General features: G+C 45.3%; 1 protein-coding gene across 2 annotated transcripts in view; it reads left to right on the plus strand.

The window, feature by feature from the left end:
* Positions 1 to 22,772, plus strand: part of ST6GALNAC2 (ST6 N-acetylgalactosaminide alpha-2,6-sialyltransferase 2) — a 40,419-nt gene that overhangs the window by 13,453 nt on the left and 4,194 nt on the right. For both annotated transcript variants that reach the window (XM_081185419.1, XM_081185420.1), the window contains exons 2-8: positions 11,033 to 11,125; positions 12,346 to 12,403; positions 16,456 to 16,657; positions 20,036 to 20,201; positions 20,383 to 20,521; positions 20,726 to 20,829; positions 22,636 to 22,719. In XM_081185419.1, coding sequence (XP_081041545.1) covers positions 11,033 to 11,125; positions 12,346 to 12,403; positions 16,456 to 16,657; positions 20,036 to 20,201; positions 20,383 to 20,521; positions 20,726 to 20,829; positions 22,636 to 22,719 — 846 coding nt within the window. The remainder of the gene's footprint in view (positions 1 to 11,032; positions 11,126 to 12,345; positions 12,404 to 16,455; positions 16,658 to 20,035; positions 20,202 to 20,382; positions 20,522 to 20,725; positions 20,830 to 22,635; positions 22,720 to 22,772) is intronic.

The following is a 22,772-nucleotide window of genomic DNA, read 5'->3' on the forward strand; positions in this document are numbered from 1 at the left end:
GTCTTCCAGTTGTGCCCATGTTTAGTTTCAATGGGCTCTGTTAAACAGGAAGCAGGTGGTAACTAGGCAGAGGCGCATTAAAACTCAACCCTAAAGCCAGTTCAGGTCTGGGGCGACACCTTGCAGAAAGTTCAAGCCAGGATGGCGAGTATACTCTCATCAAGAACTCATATTTCAGTAAATGCCTCTTCAACAACATATGCCTTGTCTAATCCACAATAAAGCATTTTTCACAGATACACGATGGTGATATTGATTTCCCCACCCACCCAAACTTGGGCAGGCTGCTGTGAGAGTTGCTTTGAAGTCAACCTTCTGTTTCCCAATGAATGGGCCTCTTTCTTCTTCTTCCAAGATGACCCATCTAGCATGTAGGGAGGTGGAGCTGTTGACTGAGAAGGGCTTAGCCAAGTTGCCTGACCTCAGGTTTACCAGTGGCTGGGTAAGATCCAAGGCAAAACAGGCATCTGGAAAAGAAGAAGTAGGAACAAAGTAGGAACAAAAAGAAGAAGCTAGGGGTTGTGTGGCTGCAATCCCAAGTTTATTTGTGAATTAGCCCAGTTGAATACAGTAGGATTTACTTCTGAGTAGGGATGGGGGTGAAGTTGATACGAATGACCCAATTCACACTTCCTGTACTAATAAGATACCCTTCAGAATTCTCATTTCCCCAAATTTTGTGCTGCAGTTATCCAATGAAAAAGTGTGCACAACTATATGGAAATAGTATGCAAAGCAACATAGTTGGGGAAATTGCTTGCAAAAACGATATTGGACAAAATTGCACACAAAGATCGAAAGAAATGTGTGTGAACTGTGAATCTTCATGTGGACTTTTTCAAGGGAAAATGCAAATGGATGTGAAAATGAACTGAACTGAAGTTTGGGGGAAATGAGAATCTGAAACTGACAGATTTGTCTGTCCTTGTGAATAAGAAGTGACAGTTGTTAATGTCTATGTTTGTACAGTACTTTAATTGAGTTAGACTGGGAGACCCATGTCTCAGAAATAATTTTATAATAATATTTATGTAGTTTCAGGTTGTATACACACCATACATTTAAAGCACAGTCCCTGCCCCTAAAAAAAAATGTACTGGGAACTGTAGTTTATTTCTCACAGTGCTGCATTTTCCAGTAACCTTTAAATCGATGGTGTGTATGCAGGCTCAAAGTGCTTCCTGTTTGGACTTCCGGGTTAGCGCCTCCGGCAATGGCGGATTTCCTCTGATCGGGAGGAATCCGCTCCGTGGAAATCAGGGTCTGGACCGCCATGGCGAGGCGGAGACCCACTAAAAACCACAGGCGGGAGAAGCCTGTGGATGTGGGATTCGGCTGGCACCTTTTGCGCCTCCCCTACTCGCGGGGAAACCCGGTTTCGGGGATCCGGAGCGACGTGGGGTGAGCGGCGCGGTGCTTCGAATTGACTGCTTCTTTCACGGAGTGAAGCCGCATTGCTGTTGCCGGAGAGCGCTGACTTTTTCCTGTGGACAACTGGACTCTAAACAACTACCCGTGAGTAGAACGGAAAATTGGATCTCTAAACTTCTTAATTTGGCATCAAAACGGGAAGGTTTCAAACAGGAAGTCCGCCTTCCTCTTTTGTAAATAGATTGAAGCAAAGACGTTGCAAGCTAAAGCCTGGAAAGTCTTTTGTAAAGGATTAAATCTCCATCGGTTAAAATTACTAAACCCCCCTTGGAAGCAGGAGAAGAGGGGGGAAATTCTGGATCGTTTAAGCCTGCAGGAGAGAGAGTGAAGAAAGATAAATCACCACCGTTTCGAACCTGAGAACGGGCTGCCAGTAAGATTGACGTTTTGGGAAAGTTCATTGACTGTGAATAATCGAATCCAGAGAAAGCCAGATTTGGTGGGATGGAGCCCTGCTTGGATTGGAGAAGGAAAGTTGGATAGATCCTCCTGTGCAGGGATGCTCTGGCCTTTGGGATCTGGATTTGGGTCAGGGGGAGAGTGGCGCTCTGAAATATCTTTTGGACTTTAGTTTTTACTATGGAGAATGGGTTGACCTGTCAAGAAGGAATAAAGACATTGTTAGGTTGGAGTTTCCCCGAGATCTACTCCTCAGTGCCAAAGGAAGGAAATTAAGAACAAGATCAGCAGAAGATAAAGTAAAGTGCATGTATAAATATGAAGAAGATTTGCAGAAGGGACATGGAAGAGAGTTAAGAGCCTCGGACAGAAGGTCACCAGGTTGATGGACCATATGGTATTGATAGAAAGGACTGACAGAATCCGAGACCAGGGAGAAGAGACGGTGGAAGAAGATTGGAAAAAAGTTTTAAAAAATTATTTAGAGAAATGTTGCAAAATTAATGAGTGTTAGAAAAATGTTGGAATGAAATTATATGGCTTTAGTAGAAATGTTATAAGGAGTTAAGTATAAATAAGTTTTAGGGTTTTAATGGTAAGATAAGGGTAAAATAAATTAAGATAATTAAATGACAGAAAACAGTGAAAGATGGAAAGGATTTGCTGAAATAATTAATAACTAGAACACAAAAAGGGAGGTGTGAGGAGGTCGATGAAACAAGTTAATGAAAGATAAAGATATGGAAATATTGGATGTGTTTTTAACTCTTTTTGCTTTTGTTTTTGTTTTGATGTATTGTGTCTTTTGCTTTTTTATGTATTGATTTGTATTGTTTATTTTTTCTCTTTCTTTTTTACTTTTTTCTTTAATTCTTAAACTTTTAATAAATATTATTTTAAAAAAAAAAACACAAAGTGCTTCCTGTTCATTCATTGTACTTTTTACAATAACTCTGTAACTACTTGCTCCTTTAAGTACAGTAAAATAATGGTTTTCACATGCAAATATGCTGATTTGTCCAGACCTACGGCATGATCCAGTGATACCTGAGCACATTTGATGTTCAATTTGTTTCACTATAGGAGTGAAGCACATGCTTAAATCTTACCAACCTAGAGGTGAAAACAAATCCTAGTTTGGTGTAGTGGTTAAGAGTGGTAGACTCGTAATCTGGGGAACCGGGTTCGTGTCTCCGCTCCTCCACATGCAGCTGCTGGGTGACCTTGAACTAGTCACACTTCTCTGAAGCCTCTCAGCCTCACTCCCCTCACAGACTGTTTGTTGTGGGGGAGGAAGGGAAAACGAGATTGTTATCCGCTTTGAGACTCCTTAGGGTAGTGATAAAGCGGGATATCAAATCCAAACTCTTCTTCTTCTTCTTCTTCTTCCTCTTCTTCTTCTATGCATGCTTACTCAGCAGTAAGGCCTACTGCATTCAATGGGACTTTCTCCCAGGTGTGTGAGGATTGCTACCTTAAATATGCAAACAACAACAACAACAATGAAGGGTCTTGTGACACTTTAAAGATTAACAAATAAGCAGGAACTTGTGTGGACTAGAGGCCACATCATCAGATTCAGGAATGGTAATATTAATCTTCAATTGCAGGTATGTATACACATACAAGGGGATGTGGGTGGCGCTGTGGTCTAAACCACTGAGCTTCTTGGGCTTGCCGATCAGAAGGTCGGCAGTTCGAATCCCCACGACGGGGTGAGCTCCTGTTGCTCAGTCCCAGCTCCTGCCAACCTAGCAGTTCGAAAGCACGTCAAAGTGCAAGTAGATAAATAGGTACTGCTCTGGCGGGAAGGTAAACAGCATTTCCGTGCTCTGCTCTGGTTTTGCCAGAAGCGGCTTAGTCATGCTGGCCACATGACCCGGAAGCTGTCTGCGGACAAACGTCGGCTCTTCGACCAGTAAAGCGAGATGAGCTCTGCAACTGGATTTAACTGTCAGGGGTCCTTTTTATACACATGCAAAGTGCATAGACATTGGAAGCAATGAGATGCAACAAGTACAGATAACTCCCAAGAGACTGTGATCTACTCCCGGTATAAAAAAAGACAGTGATCTACCCATTGTCATTGCCTAGAGTTGTTGAGCTTATTTTGGGGGGAGTGCCCCCAAAGTTGTTGAGCTTTTTTTAGAGGGGAGTGCTCAGAGTTGTCATTGCCCAATTTATGCCTGAATTACAGTTGCTCAAAACAAGCTCAAGTGCTTCTTAACAGGAAGCAGTGACAGGTACAATCAACTTGGCAAAACTGAGTTATGCTGTTGTAGGAAATGAAGCCATTGTCTTTTTTCCGGCCAAGATTCCTTGCTCAGTAAGTAATACAGCATCTCATACTGGTGCCTCCTTTTGAAATCATTCAAGTAGAATTCCTTTGAAATTCCTTTCTTCATGGACACCTCTAGATCTGTAGCATGCTTGCTTTAAATAATAATGATAATGATAATGATAATAATCCTTCAACTGATCACTATCATTTGGAGGAAAAACCAGTTTCAGGGCCTCAGTGTGGAATGCACTGCAGGTTTGATTGGGGTCAGTCTTGCACTGATTTCTACTGCAAATTGTTCATCTTATGGCTGCTACTTCAGCAACCCAAAGGGATGTTTACTGCCAACAGCACCTTCGGGAACAAATAGCAGCCAGGGAAGGGGCATTTTCCAGCAGAAAACAGGAACCTGATCCAGAAGCATGTTCCAGATTGGGACCTGTGAGTGATTTTATTTCAGAATAAAGTTAGATTAATAGTCAGGATCTTCCTGCATGGGGCAAGGAGATCCTAAATGGGATCCTGAAGCTGTTTTCTTATCCACAATAAATTTAACTGGGCTATTTGGCTGGATCAACCCTTTGGATTTTAAAGATTCCCAAATATACTTTGTGCTTCTTGTTTCCCCGATAGTGGAAGACATTCACAGCCACTGCTTTTAACGGGGTCTCCTTGCTTTCCAAGGAGAGAGGGCTCGAGAGTTGTTCCATTTGCTTTCCAAAGAACGTGGAATGGAAAACTCCTTGCGTCTTTTGTAATAATCCTTTTATGTAAAAATGTACTGGTTGAGCAATTATTGCAAGGCAAAGAAGCCACACACGGTCAGGCTGTGTTAGGTTTGCAGCAACAATAGTCCTTAAATAGTAACAAACAGTAACGTTCAGAAATGCAAATATGGTTTCTCTAGAGATCTCTAAGGCAACCATAGCAGATTTAAAATAAACAGCGGGGGCTGATGCCCATTGAGAGTGGCAGGGAGACCAATAGTGGGCATGCAACCACAGCCCTTGAGAGACAGGCGGAGACAGGTAATTCTACTTTTGTCCCCATCCTCAAGGGCAACACTGAGACTAAGACTGTGTACACACGACACTCTTAAAGCACGTTCTTCCCCTCAAAGAATTATGGGTAGTGTAGTTTACCCCTCACAGAATTACAATTCATAGCAACCCTTAACAAACCACAGTGCCCATAATTCTTTGAGGGAAAGAATGCGCTTTGAATGTATGTATGCAACCTACAACCTAAGGAAGAGAAGGGTTACAAGCAATGCCACCAGGGGTATGGGTTGAGGGGCTGACTGAGGGGAGACTGAGGTTGGTGGGGTAGTCTCCACGGCAAAACAAAACAAAAGCCATTTCTTGCAGCAGCTCTCCCTGCCTCCTCATCCCAGTCAACCTGCTCCTATCCTGCAGGTTGATACAAGCTGACCATCCAAGTCAGCGTCGGTTCCAGGTTTGGGGGGGCATGTCTTCCTCACTGCTGCCTCCATTTGCTTGCCCTCTTTCTCTGGGCTGCAGCCTCACAACCACCCCAAGGGACAGCATGCTGCTCTGTCCCCTCACTTGAGTCTCCTCACTTGAGTCACCACTTGCATTGTCAAAGGGGTTAGGCAGGTGAACAGGGAAGTGGGGCCAAGGGGCTCCAAAGATTGGAAGTGGGGGCCCTGCAGAAGAGTGCTGCCCCCTGGCACCAACACTGATAAGATCAGTGCCAGTAGCCCTGCTAGTAGCCCTGAACAGATATCCTCCATGATCCAAATGGCTGAGGTGATCTGCTGCACTGATGTGAGCCATTAATCCGCACCTGTTGTTAGTGGCCCAGAGCCACAAAGGAGGCTTTGAATACTTAATACCAATATTAAGCAGCTGGACATAAAAATTCACACTCCTTGGAGTTTGGTATTCTACTGAAGGCAAAGAATGGGAACTCAGATCCAGAGGAGCGGATCTGCATGCAAAATCCCTAGATCCAGCACCTGGCCAGGCATTGTGCAGGTGTTGTGTTCCTTTGCCACAGATGCAATGCCAGGCAGAGGATGAGAGTTGCCAGCTCACATCTCCCATGCATGGATTGTGTGTGGCGAAGTCTAAGGGCTGTTCCAATCTAAGCTGACAGCGTTAATCATCTCTTTGATGGGGAGAAGGAGGGGGATCATCCTGCACAGCCTCCGGCAGGCAGCCTGCTGTTGTGCAGGAATGTCCCTGAATCAGGGCCAGCATGTCTCATTTGTCTCTGGCCTGCTAAGCCTTGTAGGAACAGGAAGAAGTCTGGCTTGCCATTCAAGTCAACAACGTTCCTGCCTTGCCTAATAATATGAGGCAGTTGGGCAAAGTAGAGAAGTTTGATTAGATGTAGGTTTGCCATGCATCTTTCTTATAACATTTGTTTATTCATTGGTTCATTCGTTACACAGATATAGAATCATAGAATCATAGAATCATAGAGTTGGAAGAGACCACAGGGGCCATCGAGTCCAACCCCCTGCCAAGCAGGAAACACCATCAGAGCACTCCTGACATATGGTTGTCAAGCCTCTGCTTAAAGACCTCCAAAGAAGGAGACTCCACCACACTCCTTGGTAGCAAATTCCACTGTCGAACAGCTCTTACTGTCAGGAAGTTCTTCCTAATGTTTAGGTGGAATCTTCTTTCTTGTAGTTTGGATCCATTGCTCCGTGTCCGCTTCTCTGGAGCAGCAGAAAACAACCTTTCTCCCTCCTCTATGTGACATCCTTTTATATATTTGAACATGGCTATCATATCACTCCTTAACCTCCTCTTCTCCAGGCTAAACATGTCCAGCTCCCTTAGCCGTTCCTCATAAGGCATCGTTTCCAGGCCTTTGACCATTTTGGTTGCCCTCCTCTGGACATGTTCCAGTTTGTCAGTGTCCTTCTTGAACTGTGGTGCCCAGAACTGGACACAGTACTCCAGGTGAGGTCTGACCAGAGCAGAATACAGTGGCACTATTACTTCCCTTGATCTAGATGCTATACTCCTACTGATGCAGCCCAGAATTGCATTGGCTTTTTTAGCTGCCACGTCACACTGTTGGCTCATGTCAAGTTTGTGGTCAACCAAGACTCCTAGATCCTTTTCACACGTACTGCTCTCAATCCAGGTGTCACCCATCTTGTATTTGTGCCTCTCATTTTTTTTGCCCAAGTGCAATACTTTACATTTCTCCCTGTTAAAATTCATCTTGTTTGTTTTGGCCCAGTTTTCTAATCTGTCAAGGTCGTTTTGAAGTGTGTTCCTGTCCTCTGGGGTGTTAGCCACCCCTCCCAGTTTGGTGTCATCTGCAAATTTGATCAGGATGCCCTTGAGTCCATCATCCAAGTCGTTGATAAAGATGTTGAATATTCTGCCTTCCTACCAGGGAGTGGCTATCTAAAGAACTTTTAACTGAGTTAAGATTAAAAAAGGATGTGTACAAAAAATGGAAAAGGGGGGAAACCACCAAAGAGGAATTCAAACAAATAGCCAGCACGTGTAGACACAAAGTCAGAAAAGCTAAAGCACAGAATGAACTCAGGCTTGCTAGAGAGGTTAAAAACAACAAAAAAGGCTTCTATGGGTATGTTCGTAGCAAAAGGAAGAGCAAAGAAACAGTGGGGTCACTCAGAGGAGAAGATGGTGAAATGCAAACAGGGGACACAGAAAGGGCTGAACTCCTCAATGCCTTCTTTGCCTCAGTCTTCTCCGATAAGGAAAACAATGCCCGACCTGAAGAATTTGGAGCAAATGATTCAGCAAAGGAAACACAGCCCAGAATAACTAAGGAGATAGTACAAGAATACTTGGCCAGTTTAGATGTATTCAAGTCTCCAGGGCCAGATGAACTGCATCCAAGAGTATTAAAAGAACTGGCAGATGTGATCTCAGAACCACTGGCAGTCATCTTTGAGAATTCCTGGAGAACAGGCGAAGTCCCGGCAGACTGGAGGAGGGCAAATGTTGTCCCTATTTTCAAAAAGGGGAAAAGAGAGGACCCAAATAATTACCGCCCAGTCAGTCTGACATCAATACCAGGGAAGATTCTGGAGCAGATCATTAAGCAAACAGTCTGTGAGCACCTAGAAAGGAATGCTGTGATCACCAATAGTCAGTATGGATTTCTGAAAAATAAGTCATGTCAGACTAACCTGATCTCGTTTTTTGACAGAATTACAAGCCTGGTAGATGAAGGGAACGCAGTGGATGTAGCCTACCTTGATTTCAGCAAGGCATTTGACAAGGTGCCCCATGATATTCTTGTAAAGAAACTGGTAAAATGTGGTCTTGATTATGCTACCACTCAGTGGATTTGTAACTGGATGACTGACCGAACCCAAAGAGTGCTCATCAATGGTTCCTCTTCATCCTGGAGAAGAGTGACTAGTGGGGTGCCACAGGGTTCTGTCTTGGGCCCGGTCTTATTCAACATCTTTATCAACGACTTGGATGATGGACTCAAGGGCATCCTGATCAAATTTGCAGATGACACCAAACTGGGAGGGGTGGCTAACACCCCTGAGGACAGGATCACACTTCAAAACGACCTTGACAGATTAGAGAACTGGGCAAAAACAAACAAGATGAATTTTAGCAGGGAGAAATGTAAAGTATTGCACTTGGGCAAAAAAAATGAGAGGCACAAATACAAGATGGGTGACACCTGGCTTGAGAGCAGTACGTGTGAAAAGGATCTAGGAGTCTTGGTTGACCACAAACTTGACATGAGCCAACAGTGTGACGCGGCAGCTAAAAAAGCCAATGCAATTCTGGGCTGCATCAATAGGAGTATAGCATCTAGATCAAGGGAGGTAATAGTGCCACTGTATTCTGCTCTGGTCAGACCTCACCTGGAGTACTGTGTCCAGTTCTGGGCACCACAATTCAAGAAGGACACTGACAAACTGGAACATGTCCAGAGGAGGGCAACCAAAATGGTCAAAGGCCTGGAAACGATGCCTTATGAGGAACGGCTAAGGGAGCTGGGCATGTTTAGCCTGGAGAAGAGGAGGTTAAGGGGTGATATGATAGCCATGTTCAAATATATAAAAGGATGTCACATAGAGGAGGGAGAAAGGTTGTTTTCTGCTGCTCCAGAGAAGCGGACACGGAGCAATGGATCCAAACTACAAGAAAGAAGATTCCACCTAAACATTAGGAAGAACTTCCTGACAGTAAGAGCTGTTCGACATTGGAATTTGCTGCCAAGGAGTGTGGTGGAGTCTCCTTCTTTGGAGGTCTTTAAGCAGAGGCTTGACAACCATATGTCAGGAGTGCTCTGATGGTGTTTCCTGCTTGGCAGGGGGTTGGACTCGATGGCCCTTGTGGTCTCTTCCAACTCTATGATTCTATGATTCTATGATTCTAAGGCAGCATTTCTGATTCTCTCCCCATTTTATCCTCATCCCTTCCTTTTTTATTCTCTCAAAAGCCCAGTGTGCTTCATTGCTGGAGTGGGGATTAGAGCCATAGACAGGCACTCTAACCACCTCACTTCTGCAAAAGGCATGGTTGAGAAACAGCCTTGAGCCAAGCAAGAGATTGCCAAATCACACCGGTTCAAGCTAAGAAAATGTGGATGGGCCGGTTTCAGTTTTACCACAAGACTCTGTCATTGCAAGTTGCTGCATCTTGTTGGAACATGTCCTTATGCCCTTGCTCCCCCCGCCCCGCCCCCCAAATGCCTTTTGCTCCTTCTTTCTGGATCCTTTTACCAACTCAGGCCAAGTTTGAGCAAACTGGGATCCCTACAAGCGCTGGGAAGTCCAGTAGAGAAGGTTGTGTTGTTGTTTTTTTAATGTGCCTATTACATACGCTTCAGGTTACATACGCTTCAGGTTACAGACTCCGCTAACCCAGAAATAGTGCTTCAGGTTAAGAACTTTGCTTCAGGATGAGAACAGAAATCATGCTCCGGCAGCATGGCAGCAGCAGGAGGCCCCATTAGCTAAAGCGGTGCTTCAGGTTAAGAACGGACCTCCGGAACGAATTAAGTACTTAACCCAAGGTATCACTGTACTTGAACTCCACATTCTCCATGCTTGTTTCTACTTCACCTGCAATGTAAAAACAAGGAAACCAGCACTGGTGTTCTAAGATCTAAATTCATTGTATAGTTAAGGTGTTGTGCAAAAACTGGGGGGAGGGGGAGGAATTGCTTCATGCTGCCATGTTTTATGGTGGAACACGTTATTCCTCAGTATCTAAATTATGAGTTAATTCAGGAGTTTTGCTAAACACTGACAGCTACATACCTCAGAGCTAAAGTCACACAAAGTTTGCAAGATCTAAGAGCTGAGCTATGTGGCAGCGCAGATTGAGGGCCTCTCCAGACTGGAGTTTTTGCAGGCACACTTTGCAACGTGTCCTTGACACAATAATAAGTGTGTTAGTGGTGGATTTATCCTGCTTGAGTTTGTTCTGCAATGCTTCCCCAGTGCTATCATAGAATTCGAAGGGACCCTGAGGGTCATCTAGCCCAACCCCCTGCTATTTAGCAATCTCTACACATGGTCCCCCATCCAATTTGAAACCCATACTGGACCCTGCTTAGCTTTGCAAATGTGCTAGAAGTTTTATTGCTGCGCCACTAGGAGGTGGTCATTGCTGTCTATAGGGGCTACGGTACAACAAACCCAGCACAAAAATAATCCAGAACATTTGTGGGATAAAAGGTTATGGGATTTCAGCAGAAGATTATGGGATATGCATGGACTATTTCATGCAAACCATCCCAAAACATTTAGAAATGCAAACTGTATTGATAGTGGGATTGTGTGTGACTGATCCAGTAGCGTCACGGGCACAAATAAGCACGAATGTGGAATAAAATGGATGTCTCTGGAGGCGGAACCTATAGGAACGCTGGCATGAAATGAGAACTCCATGCATAACTTCTCCACCTGCTTCTGTTTCTGTATTTCAGACTGCTTCAGCAGGAGACACTGGGGCCAGCGCAAGCAGAAATTCCCCAAGATGTCAGGAACCACAGTCTGCCCAGAGAAAGCATCACAAAGAGGTGAGTGAGGCTGGAGTGAACCCTTCCTCACAGAAATGTTGCCAGACAATTGGGTGGTTACTTAAAATCAATGCATTTGATTCAGTCACCCACTTCTTCTGGGTCCTTCTTGCCCCCAGAGGGATGTCAGGGCCGAGATAAGTCACAGCTAGCAGATTTGCGCTGTCAGGATTTAGGCTGGAGCTTCTGGGGGTTGTAGCCTAGAGGGTTCTGAGGGCACCATGTTGGCTAATAACCCTCTTGATTCCTTGACCCACAGTTCCCCAGTGTCCTAGGCTTGCCCACTTCCCTTCTGACAATAGTTTGCAGCCCTAGCCCCCTCTTCCTAGTTTTGTCTTTCATATTCCATGGTTTGCCCTGCACCTTTCCTTCCTTCATCTTTCTTGTCTTTGGACTCCCTGGCCCTTGATTTCCCAACATCCAGGTTTCCTTCCCAATTCCTAACCTGCCACATGCAACCTTTTAATTCCAGCCATGCTGACAACTTCCCCTTTCCTCATAGAATTACAACTACCAAGTGTTTAGTTCCTCGAGCAACTGAACATTCTGATTGTCACAACAGGCAAACAGTATCACAGGTTTCATCTTCATAAGTGCACTTCAATGCTGATATATGCTCTTTAATGCTTCCTGTGGGCTAGATGGCAATGGGACAGACCCAGTACAACAGGTTCATCAATCTGTAACTATCCCATGGCTATAAAAGGATCTAAAGTAAAGGTAAAGGTACCCCTGCCTGTACGGGCCAGTCTTGCCAGACTCTAGGGTTGTGGGCTCATCTCGCTCTATAGGCCGGGAGCCAGCGCTGTCCGCAGACACTTCCGGGTCACGTGGCCAGCGTGACAAGCTGCATCTGGCGAGCCAGCTCAGCACACGGAACACCGTTTACCTTCCCACTGGTAAGCGGTCCCTATTTATCTACTTGCACCCGGAGGTGCTTTCGAACTGCTAGGTTGGCAGGCGCTGGGACCGAACGACGGGAGCGCACCCCACCGCGGGGATTCGAACCGCCGACCATGTGATCGGCAAGTCCTAGGCGCTGAGGTTTTACCCACAGCGCCACCCGCGTCCACTCAAAGGGTCTAGATTTCATATCTAAATCACTGGACATTGATCAAACCCTTAGAAAGGGTTGTTTGATAGTGAAGGCATCTCAGTATACAGTGAACAAATGTTTGTGCGTGAAAGTCAGTCTCCTTTTCCTGCTGTTTTCGTTCTAGGGGGAACCCAACCAAAAATTCATCTGAGAGAGGAATTCTTAATCATCCCAAGGAGAAGGTAACAAGTCCATCCTTCATTCGAAGGACTTCCTTGCCCTTTGTCCCATTCCCAAAAGCAGTTCAGCACCCAGACATCATCATCATAATGTGCTTACAGCACATATAAAACATAGCAAAACATCAAACATTAAAAACTAAATAAAGACAAAACTATTTACTCTCTGCTATTCAAGGCTCACATCGTAAGAGTTAATCTTCCACAACACTTGTTTCTAATTCAGAGTTAGAGAGGTTGGCCACATATCTCTAGAACAGGCACGGCACAAATACAGGTATATCCCCCACTTTCTTGCTTGCTAGTTTACAACCAAGAGGAACAACCCATGAAAAGGAAATTCTGGACTTCTAAGCCACAGAGTGCCCTAGCGTCAGGTGTGCTTAGTGAAAAAGGGTTGCATGCTGTGAAAATTTATCAGTTGATGGTCTTACTCAATTAACACTTAGAGCAGACCCACTGAAATCCACAGGATTTGAATACCTCATACCTGGCAATCTTTGGGGTTTCTAAGGAGCAACAGCAACAACAAATCAGCACAGGTTTGCAATCATTGGTTAAAATCAGTGAAGCTTTGAAAGGCTCAGTCTGCCAGCTCAATTCAAAATGGCATTCTGATGTCCCCAGATGAAAACCTTTTCCTTGATCTTGGGAACCATCATGCAGAATTCGGTTATGATATCTTAAGACTAAACAGAGAAATGAATAGCATATTCATATAATGTGTGTGTGTGTGTAATAGTTTAGAATTTATAATGATAAAATACATTTATATCATTTATAATGATAAAATACAGAGCTAGTCTTAGTTGTGACTAATTTAAATCCCATTGAATTCAGTGGATCTACTCTGAATAAGACTTAAGTCTGAATTCAACATAATAAACAAATACTTTAGGATGCTTTGCTCAGTCTCTCTCTCTCTCTCTCTCTCTCTCTCTCTCTCTCTCACACACACACACACACACAGAGAGAGAGAGAGAGAGAGAGAGAGAGAGAGAGAGAGAAGAAAGGGTTACTGCAAGGCATCAGTGACATGCCCCAAATCTCCTAGTATGCTTTAAGTAGATTTTGAACCTAGATATTACGTTTTCCTGGTCAATTTAGCATTAATTTGCAAGGAAAAGGCAATTGCCGAGAACTGATGCAAAATCTGCAGGGATGTCTATCTCATGTATCTTATTTACATTCTGCCTTTCAAGGCAAAGGCCCTTCATGCTTTAAAAAAAAATAGATTTATGAAACAAACCAGTGAAAGAACTAAATACACACAACAGCTGTTTAAAAGCCCAGCACAACACTGCTTGGTAAACACAGTCTGCAACCTTTTTCCCCCCTTCTTCTTTTTTGAAAAAGTATATTGCAAAGGTAGCAAAGGTGGGGCCATGTGTACTTCCTTGGGGAGAGGGCTCTAGAAACATGGAGCCTTGAAATGCGCACAGTAAATGGAGAACAACTGTATTGTCCAGTAACTTTGTCTGAAAAGAACCCATTCCTCCATCTGTCAGATCCTTTCCTAAGGGGATATCACTTTCCCTGGTTAATGCTTTTTTCACTCTGACCGACAGCCAGCAGTATCCTTATCCTCACGCCATCCCTTGCGATCACAGAAATTATCAGAGAATTTGGCTGCTGCTTCACTTTATTTTTATTGTAGGTGTCAGGGGCTCAGGAACAGAGGCACAGGGGAGAGAGGAGATGGAGAGCGAAGGGGAAGAATCTGAGGGGAGCGTAGGGGAGTATGGCAGTGACCCGAGAGATTCCATGAGCTTCTCCAGCGAATCAGAAGATTCCCAGAAGGAGGCGCCGATGGTCAGGGCGAGGGGGGTCCCAGGGGGGACACACCAGAAACAAGGGGCCAGCGGGGACTCCCAAAGCAGCAGCTGGAAATCAGGACCAGCTTCCCCACCAGAGCGTAGTGGGGGGGGAAGAGTCCCATGCGTCAGGGTCAGCGTCTTCTCCAGCAGGGAGAGAAGATGAGTCAGGGCTGACCACGCCTCTATCGGAGAGTGGGGGAACGGAGGGGAGGTCAGGTCCAGCCAGCCTCCCCGAAGGGGGAAGCAGTGACAGGAGCAGTGTAACGGTCAGGAGGAAGGTTGCCGGCTGGGCGCGCGCGCCAAGTTCGAATGTACAGGCGCGTGGGACAGCCGAAAACCCGGATTGGGAACCAGGTCCTAAAGCCCGCCGGAGGCAGGAGGAAGACTCAGGGGACTCAGCGTGAGAAGAGTCTAGGAAGGGCGAGACCCCAGCTGACAGGCGGAGCCAGAGGAGGAAAGAGCAAAGGAAGAGGTGGAGCAAGGCTAGAGTCTTAAACTGGTGCCTGGGGGGAGGAGATTCAGACGGAGCTTCAGCGGTCTAGAGTTTCAGACGTAGAGCTGCACGCTGCGGCTGTGAAAGTGAAAATGAACTTCAATAAAGACTTTTGTATATAACAACGAACTGGCGTTGGTCCTTTGTGAGCTGGGACCTCGGGCAGCTCTGACAGTAGGCCACTTTGAGGGTCATTGTGCAAGAGTGGCATCTGAAAAGGTATCCTGTAAAAATAAATAAAATCAGAATTTCTGCAAATGTTTCTGGCTATGAGTTGAATATTTTTTTTAATTAAAAAAAAACCCCAGCCACGAGTGTGCTTAGGTTGACTCTGCTGCACAATATTTGGATTCTGATGCTTGCCTTGGACGTTCTCATCAGAACTCAAATACCATCCATATTTGACTTTAAAAATTGGTATTTGGCCCCCAAAATTGGAATTCAAATTTTGACATTCAAATCATCCGTCTAGCAGCAGATGTCATCCGTGTAGCCCGTGTGAATCTGCCTTTGATGTTAATGGCAGGCTTTTAATCATGGGCAGCGTATTTACATAGCCAGTGCAAATGCATCAAACAGTGGGAGCTAGGAATACGATTCTTCACTGCTGTTTAACATCTGACTTTAAGCTCATGCGGATCCATAGAAGTAAATTTGGAATGCTTCGTTTAGTGCACTAAATTATCTGACTTGTATGACGGTATGGAATGCTATTTTACAGAGTTGCCGAGAAGTGAAAAAGCGTTGATCTCCAATCCCACATCCCAGAACATGTATTTTTTTCCTATTGTGAGTCACAACAAAGGAGGAAGAACCACAAATCTTAGGCTTTCTCCTCTGACCCACAAGGAGAAGAGAAAAACGTTTCCCTAAACCATGATTCTTGCCCCCACCCCACTCTGGTGTTTGCAATACTCCTCCACCATTTCTTTGTTCAATATTCAGTGCAGCTTGAAAATAGTTATACATTCCCTTCCTTCCTGTACCATCAAGTGTTATGGGATGCAGGAAAGAGCTGACCCCAAAGAAAGGGCAAAGCAAAGCAAAACTGCTACACAAGTGGGTTGTGTCTGTGTGGGCGGAACATTTGTTTAGTCCTGAGCAGCATCAACCCTTAACAGTCAACTAATTAAACAATGTACCTTCAGTACAGGCGTAATTCCCTGAACTAGTGACCTGATAGCTGCTGCCCACTGGAAGTTTTAACAGACAACGAAAATCCAGCAACCCCTTCTCAGGACACAGAAAAACTGATAAGAGATCAGATGCACTGATTCAGCACACCTGACTTCCCACCTGTCCCACCAGGGCTGTTCCAGTCTCCTGCATGGCTTCATCCCACATTACGTTTAGCGCAGCTGCTCAGGCTAAGCAAACCCAGAGGGTGTAGCCCAAACCTCTGTACAACGTTGCTCCAACTACTGTTTCCTCCCCTTTGGGTTCAGTGCTCTGTTGTGGTTCTGTCACTGCCATTGGACAAGAACCAAAGATGTCAACAGGCTTTTTCAAGTTCTGTTTCTTTGCTTGATTTGGCAAAATCGCCCCTGATCTCAGCATTTGAGTTTTCCGGGTGCAGGAATGTTTTCATCAATGAACATGTGTTTGTAGTGTTGTAACCGAGAACTCCTGTATATAATTTGGGGCTTTGTTAAGGTTGTTCTATGTTCTTTGCCGGTCTTCTCTGTGACCTACCTAAGTAGACATTCCAAAGAAATATTGACAGGTGTTAACTTCTACCACTTTAGGATTTGCTCACGCCAAGCCTTTCTCAGTCCGGTTTGTGTCCCCACTCACTGAAGTCCAAAGTAAAGGTGGACCCAACGATGAGGAAGCAGTTTGATTTTGGCATCCCAGTGCTGATGGAGAAGCAGCACTTCACCCCGGAGACCTGGGAGAAGCTAAAAGAGCACAAAGTCCCCTACGGCTGGCGTGGCTTGTCATATTCAGGTAATGGGCTGGGGACATAGCTCTAGAGGGCTACTCTGTTGTATGCTACATTGGATGCATGCACTGTGATCTAATTACCCTAGCTCTAAACCGGGCTCACAATGCTCTGCTCCAGGAGGTGTTGGTGGCATAAATACACATGAACCAATCTTGGTGCGAACAAGTGACTGCCCATGGCAATTTTTCGTAATGCCCAGGGAACTTCATACCATCCAGTGCCTGCCAGATGGTAATAGAACACATGAAGCAAGAATACATCCTTTCTTGGGGTATTGTGCTTGGCACACTCCATGAATTGATGCTGGTACTCATAACCTCAGCAGTCATGTTTGGACAACATGGTAAGCAATAAAAGCTTGCTGCCAAATCGCTCCCGCTTCACTCATCCCCTGGCATGAGCAACACATCATGACCCTTGCCTTGCTGGGACCTCTAAGCCAGGTGTTTGTCTCCAAACAAACCAGTATCTGAAGCCAATGTTTTGTTCTTTTGCTTCCCCGTCATGGTTTGTTTGAGAGAAATAAACCGCGAGCGTTAAGTTTGCATGGCATAGTAAGGTCGTGGCTCATGATTCCTTGCTCCACTTGCACTAGGGGAGGAGTGATAAGGCAGGGCGTGCCGCTCACATGTGCTCCTCATTCACCATCAGCCATGGCTTGTGCCTTAACCCGGTGTGCACATCCCGTTTCTGCCTAATCACACATTTTTATATTTTGATCTGTGTTTATTTCCGTGGATCACAACCAGAGATAATGCTGAGAATTTCCATGTGCTGAATGATTTGATAACATAGGTGGACTTCTAAAAAAAAAAAAAAAACAAAACACATTCCTGCCCCAAAAGAAAACAGTCCCCTCTCTTCAACCCAGCTGTCAAAGTTGGCCCTGAGAAATAAAGATCTGGTCCATTGGGGTGAAATGGTCCCCTATCCCTGATTTCTCATGTAACCCAGTAACAGACAGCGGGGCAGGTTGGCAGTGTTTCCCTGGCTTCCTGACAGCTGAATCACTGTTATTGACTTGGAGAGAGAGGGCACCTAAAGGCTCTAAAGCCCAGGATCAGTGTTGTTGCCTGTAGTTTCCGCACATCTTATCTGCAGCTGCACCCAGAATCTCTTTTCCTCTTTATGCCCACATGCCACTGCTACTTCTTGGTGCTTCCCACATGGGAGTTGCCCCACAGCCAGTGGAGTACATCACATATCCAGGTTGCCTGATCCAGATTGAGGTGATGGGGAAGGGGGTGACTGATCCTTATCAGGAATGATATACCTCCCCTGATCAGATGTTGAGGAGTGATGTTGTTCACAATTTATGTGACCCAAAAGAAGCATCCTTCCTCTCTGCTCGTTCTGCATGTATTCAGTGAGCTTCCTATATAAAAAAAGGTGCCTTCTCTGAATCAGCAACAACTGAAGGACATGGGGAAATAGGTAGCAGAAGAAAAGGAAAAACAAGTCTTTCTTCATCTATCAGCTGCTCAAACCCAAATGAATTTTCAACGTTCTACTTTCATCAATGCCCCAATGTTTGCAAGTGTCGTCATTTTGACGGCGGGCTCCACACAGGCTCTGGCATCTCTTTAAAGACTTAGATCTGAAGGGAGGGGAAGCCTTTGAAAACGCTGGTATCAACGCCTTGTGACATTTGCCTGAATAAAAGGTCCCAGTGTCTTTGTGATGATTAACTTGAACCAAAAGCATTTGGCACAACCTACTCCATTGTTGTCGCCGCCGCCGCCGCTGCTGCTCATGGCCATTGGCTTTTGGGCATTATCTCACTTCCTACCACATTGCCCACTCTTCCTTTTCTTGCCAGGCACGCTGTCTGCCTGGCCAGCTGATGTCCTGAATCTCTTAACTGAAAGTGAATGTGGGACATGCTTCAAATCAAAGAAGCAACGTAGGGGGGAAACTGGCTGCAGAGAGTTTTTGGAAGTGTGAAAGCTTCTGCCTTGAGATGAGTTCAGCACAGAAGCCACATTGGCAAAGGACCTTTCTTGGGGTTCCCCAGCTCCCTGCACCCCACTCTGTAACCGGTAGCATGGGGAACTGTAGTGCATTTAAGCAATTTTGGACTCTGGGTGGAGCTATTGAGAGTTGGAGTGCAACAACATCTGGAGGGTTGCAGCTGTTCAATGGATGTCATCCAATTTAAGTCATGCTCAGAGCCGACGCACCAAAATCAGTCAACTTAAGTTCATTTAGTTCAGTGGGTCCATTCTGTGTATATTATTATTATTATTATTATTATTATTATTATTATTATTATTACTACCCCACCCATCTGACTGGGCTTCCCCAGCCACTCTGGGCGGCTCCCAATAGAATATTAAAAACACGACAGAACATCAAACATTAAAAACTTCCCTAAACTGGGCTGCCTTCAGATGTCTTTTAAAAGTTGTTTATTTCCTTGACATCTGATGGGAGGGCATTCCACAGGGTGGGCGCCACTAGTGAGAAGGCCCTCTGCCTGGTTCCCTGTAACCTCACTTCTCGCAGTGAGGGAACCACCAGAAGGCCCTCGGAGCTGGACCTCAGTGTCCGGGCTCTAGGGTGAGACCCAGTTTATGTCCTACTTGCGTGTTTCATGTTGGTGGGACAGATGGGAGTGAGAGGAACCCACATAAAAATGCCTTAGATGGTGGCCTTGCCTTAGATGGTGGTGTGTATTACTTCAAAATGAACACCCACTCTGCTGCATTTGAAGGCTTCTCCTGCTAAGTGGGGCCCTGTGCCTTCTGCCCACATAGTCCTGCCCTGACGGTATCACTGAGAGGAAAAAGTGGGGAGCTCCATCTGGAAGAAGGGGTAAGAGAAGGAACTAAGGCACCTCAAACAAATGCTTCATCTCTATTATCTGCAGGAGTTTGAGCTACCACAAAATGAGTTATTCAAAACAATGACTCAAAGCCATTAATCAACTTGCTGCAGTTCTCAATTGATTCATCATGAACTGTTACTCATCAATTTTGAACAAAAGAACCCCCCACCCCAAAAGCTGCTTTATGCTGGGGAAATAAGTAAGCATTGTTTTATTTGGTGGAGATAACGTTAAGACATCCTCAACATACTATGTATATCAAGCTGTTCCAAAATTCAATTCATGGATGTTTCACGGGTCTGTGGAAGTCAAACAGATCAGAAGCTCATCATGTTCAATTCCCTGATGTAGTTCACCCTAAACAAACTAGCTCGTATCATTTGTTTTGAACTAGTCAGTTTCTGAGATTCATAGTTCCTTCTGTATCCACTTTGCCCAAAGTGGTTGGCAGTAAAGAATGACACAAGCAATCATTGGGGTGGCAGAGAGGGAACACATCCATCAGCCTTTTGTGCCCTCCTCCTGATGTGCATCTATGTGTTCTGATTGGCAGCAATTGCGTCCACCGTGCAGCTCCTCAATGACTCTGCCAGCGGCAGGCTCTTCAGCAAGACCGGGCTCCCCGATGCCTGCAGCCGCTGTGCTGTGGTTGGGAATGGTGGGATTCTGAACGGCTCTCGTCAAGGCAAGGAGATAGATGCTCATGACTTCGTCTTCAGGTACAATGGGGTCGGCATCCCTTCCTCTTAAGGAGGGACCCAAATCCAATTTGCGGGTGGGTATAGGTGTAAAATGCTCCCCCAAAACCCCTGTCAGAGAGCTTGCCAAACGAAAAAAAAATCTTGAATCTGTTGTTTCTTCTGGTTAACACCTATGTATGTCTGAAAATACCCCTTACAGGCTTAATGGGGCAGTGATCAAAGGCTTCGAGGAAGATGTTGGGACGAAAATCTCCTTCTATGGTTTCACAGTAAACACCATGAAGAATTCCCTCATTGCTTATGCAGAATATGGCTTCACACAGATACCACAGGGCAAGGTACGTACATCAATAATCTTATCTATTCTTCAAAGGTGAGTGGGAATGGAAAACCAGGAGCCAGGAATGGAGTATCTGGAAAAGAGTCTATATATGGCTGGCTGACACCCTGGAACCCATACAGCAACATTTTGTTGTGGGTGCCATGTGCAATTCTTAAATTTCTATTCTGTGTTTTGCATTCCTCCCCTATTTTTGCTTCAGGACATCCGCTACATTTTCATCCCCTCAGATCTACGAGATTATATCATGCTGAGATCTGCCATATTGGGTACCCCGGTCCCAGACGGGTATGACAAGGGTGATGAGTAAGTAGGTGTTCCTTGTCTGCTTCTCTTTCCTTGCATTCAGTCCTCCTGGAGACATCCAGAGCAGATTCAGCTAGGAACATCAGCCGCTGTTAGTTCTTAGTGTTGACATCCCTTTGCACTCTGCTTTCTGTTCAGCCTTAATGTCTCTGTGCTTCCAGTTCCTACTGAGGCAGCTCAGAGAGCAACCTTTCAGGCTGGCAAGCTAACCCTGCAGTAAATAGGTTTTTAAGCAGCCAGACCCCATTGCTAAAAATGATTGTGTTATCTTGTTCTCACAAAATCACACTTCTGGGGATTGTAGTGCAGTTGTAGCACATGTCTCTACAACTGTAGATGTGCTTCCTCCAGTCCTTCAGTCCTCAGTGATGCCAGCCCTATTTTTCAGGCATTCCACTCACGGTTGAAGGGAATTTGCAAGCAGGAAGCAAGGCTGCACTGAATTAGGTATCTTCGCATCCAGCACAAATGTCTGAAGTGGGGAGGGAGTTGTTGTAGGTACAGGATTCTACAGGATGTAGAACCTCAGTTGCTCATGCTTCCTGATTGTGTGTGTGTGTGGGGGGGGGGGGTTCTAGGTCACATGGAAGCCTGTAGACACATGATAGCTCCCTCCTTTCAGATGTTTGCACAATATGTGCAGATGACAGTGGGAGGTGCAACATAGCCTCACTTCCAGAACACCCAACCAGAGCTATTGTATCATGAGATTGTATTCCATGTCATGTGGAAGTCCTAAGATTGAACTCCCATGTCAGTGGTATGACACTGGTCTTGCAGAGTTTCTCATAAGCACCGAAGAATCTTTTAAACTTTCATGGAAACTGTTGGGAGGAAGCTCAACTGATCTCATGCTTTCTCTTTTGATGCTTTGTAAGAGTCATGGGTATAGGGTGCAAGGACACATGGTGAGATGCTTGAGTCCAAACGAGAAGCACGAGGTCTTCCTTTGCGCAAGCATGGATGCAAGCCTGTGGCTGGAGCTTACCTTTTTATTTTACCTTTCCAGTTCCTTTTCTACAATTTCCTGCAATTCTCTGACCTCTTCTCTCTTTTTCTCTGTGTTTCTCACCAAAAAATCCCTTGATTGCTTTAAAAGCTCTGACTGGCAGTACTGCAAGCTCAATCCCACCCACGTTCCATGAACTCTTCATACATTAGTGATCTAAGAGGGGCAAGCACAGGGTAGAAGAGGAGGAGTTTGGATTTGATATCCCGCTTTATCACTACCCAAAGGAGTCTCAAAGCGGCTAACATTCTCCTTTCCCTTCCTCCCCCACAACAAACACTCTGTGAGGTGAGTGAGGCTGAGAGACTTCAGAGAAGTGTGACTAGCCTAAGGTCACCCAGCGGCTGCATGTGGAGGAGCAGGGAAGCGAACCCGGTTCACCACATTACGAGTCTACCGCTCTTAACCACTACACCACACTGGTAGGCTGGAAGCTTGAGGCATGCAGGGAGATGTAAGGTTTTCAGCACCATTTCAGTAGCTCGGCCTCTGGACAGCAGGTGGGAAGGAGGAATAAGCAGAAATCCCTTCTCCTGGACCTCATCCAGCAGCAGGTGCAGATGGGTTCCATTTCCCTCTGCAAATCCCATTTGGATTTCCTCTTCCAGATTTCTGGAGAGTTATTTAATTTTTACGCCATCCATTTTTAGTATTTTTATCGGGCATCGTGGCGCTTGACAAATGGTACAATTTTTCTGCTTTATGTATTGTTTTTCTCTCCCAGTCACAGGATCAGTTCAGCGCTGTCTAATTGTTGTCATGCAACAAAACTATTTTTATTTGCTCTATTTCCACAGGCCACAACAATATTTTGGATCTGAGGCATCTGCCGGAAAGTTCAAGTTGCTGCACCCTGAATTTGTGCATTACCTAACAGAGAGGTAATGTTTTGAGACTTTGAACACCACAGCAAGGCCTGCTTTTTAGCGGGACA

Source organism: Podarcis bocagei (genome assembly GCF_964188305.1).
Source record: "Podarcis bocagei genome assembly, chromosome: 2".
NCBI classification, from domain to species: Eukaryota; Metazoa; Chordata; class Lepidosauria; order Squamata; family Lacertidae; genus Podarcis; species Podarcis bocagei.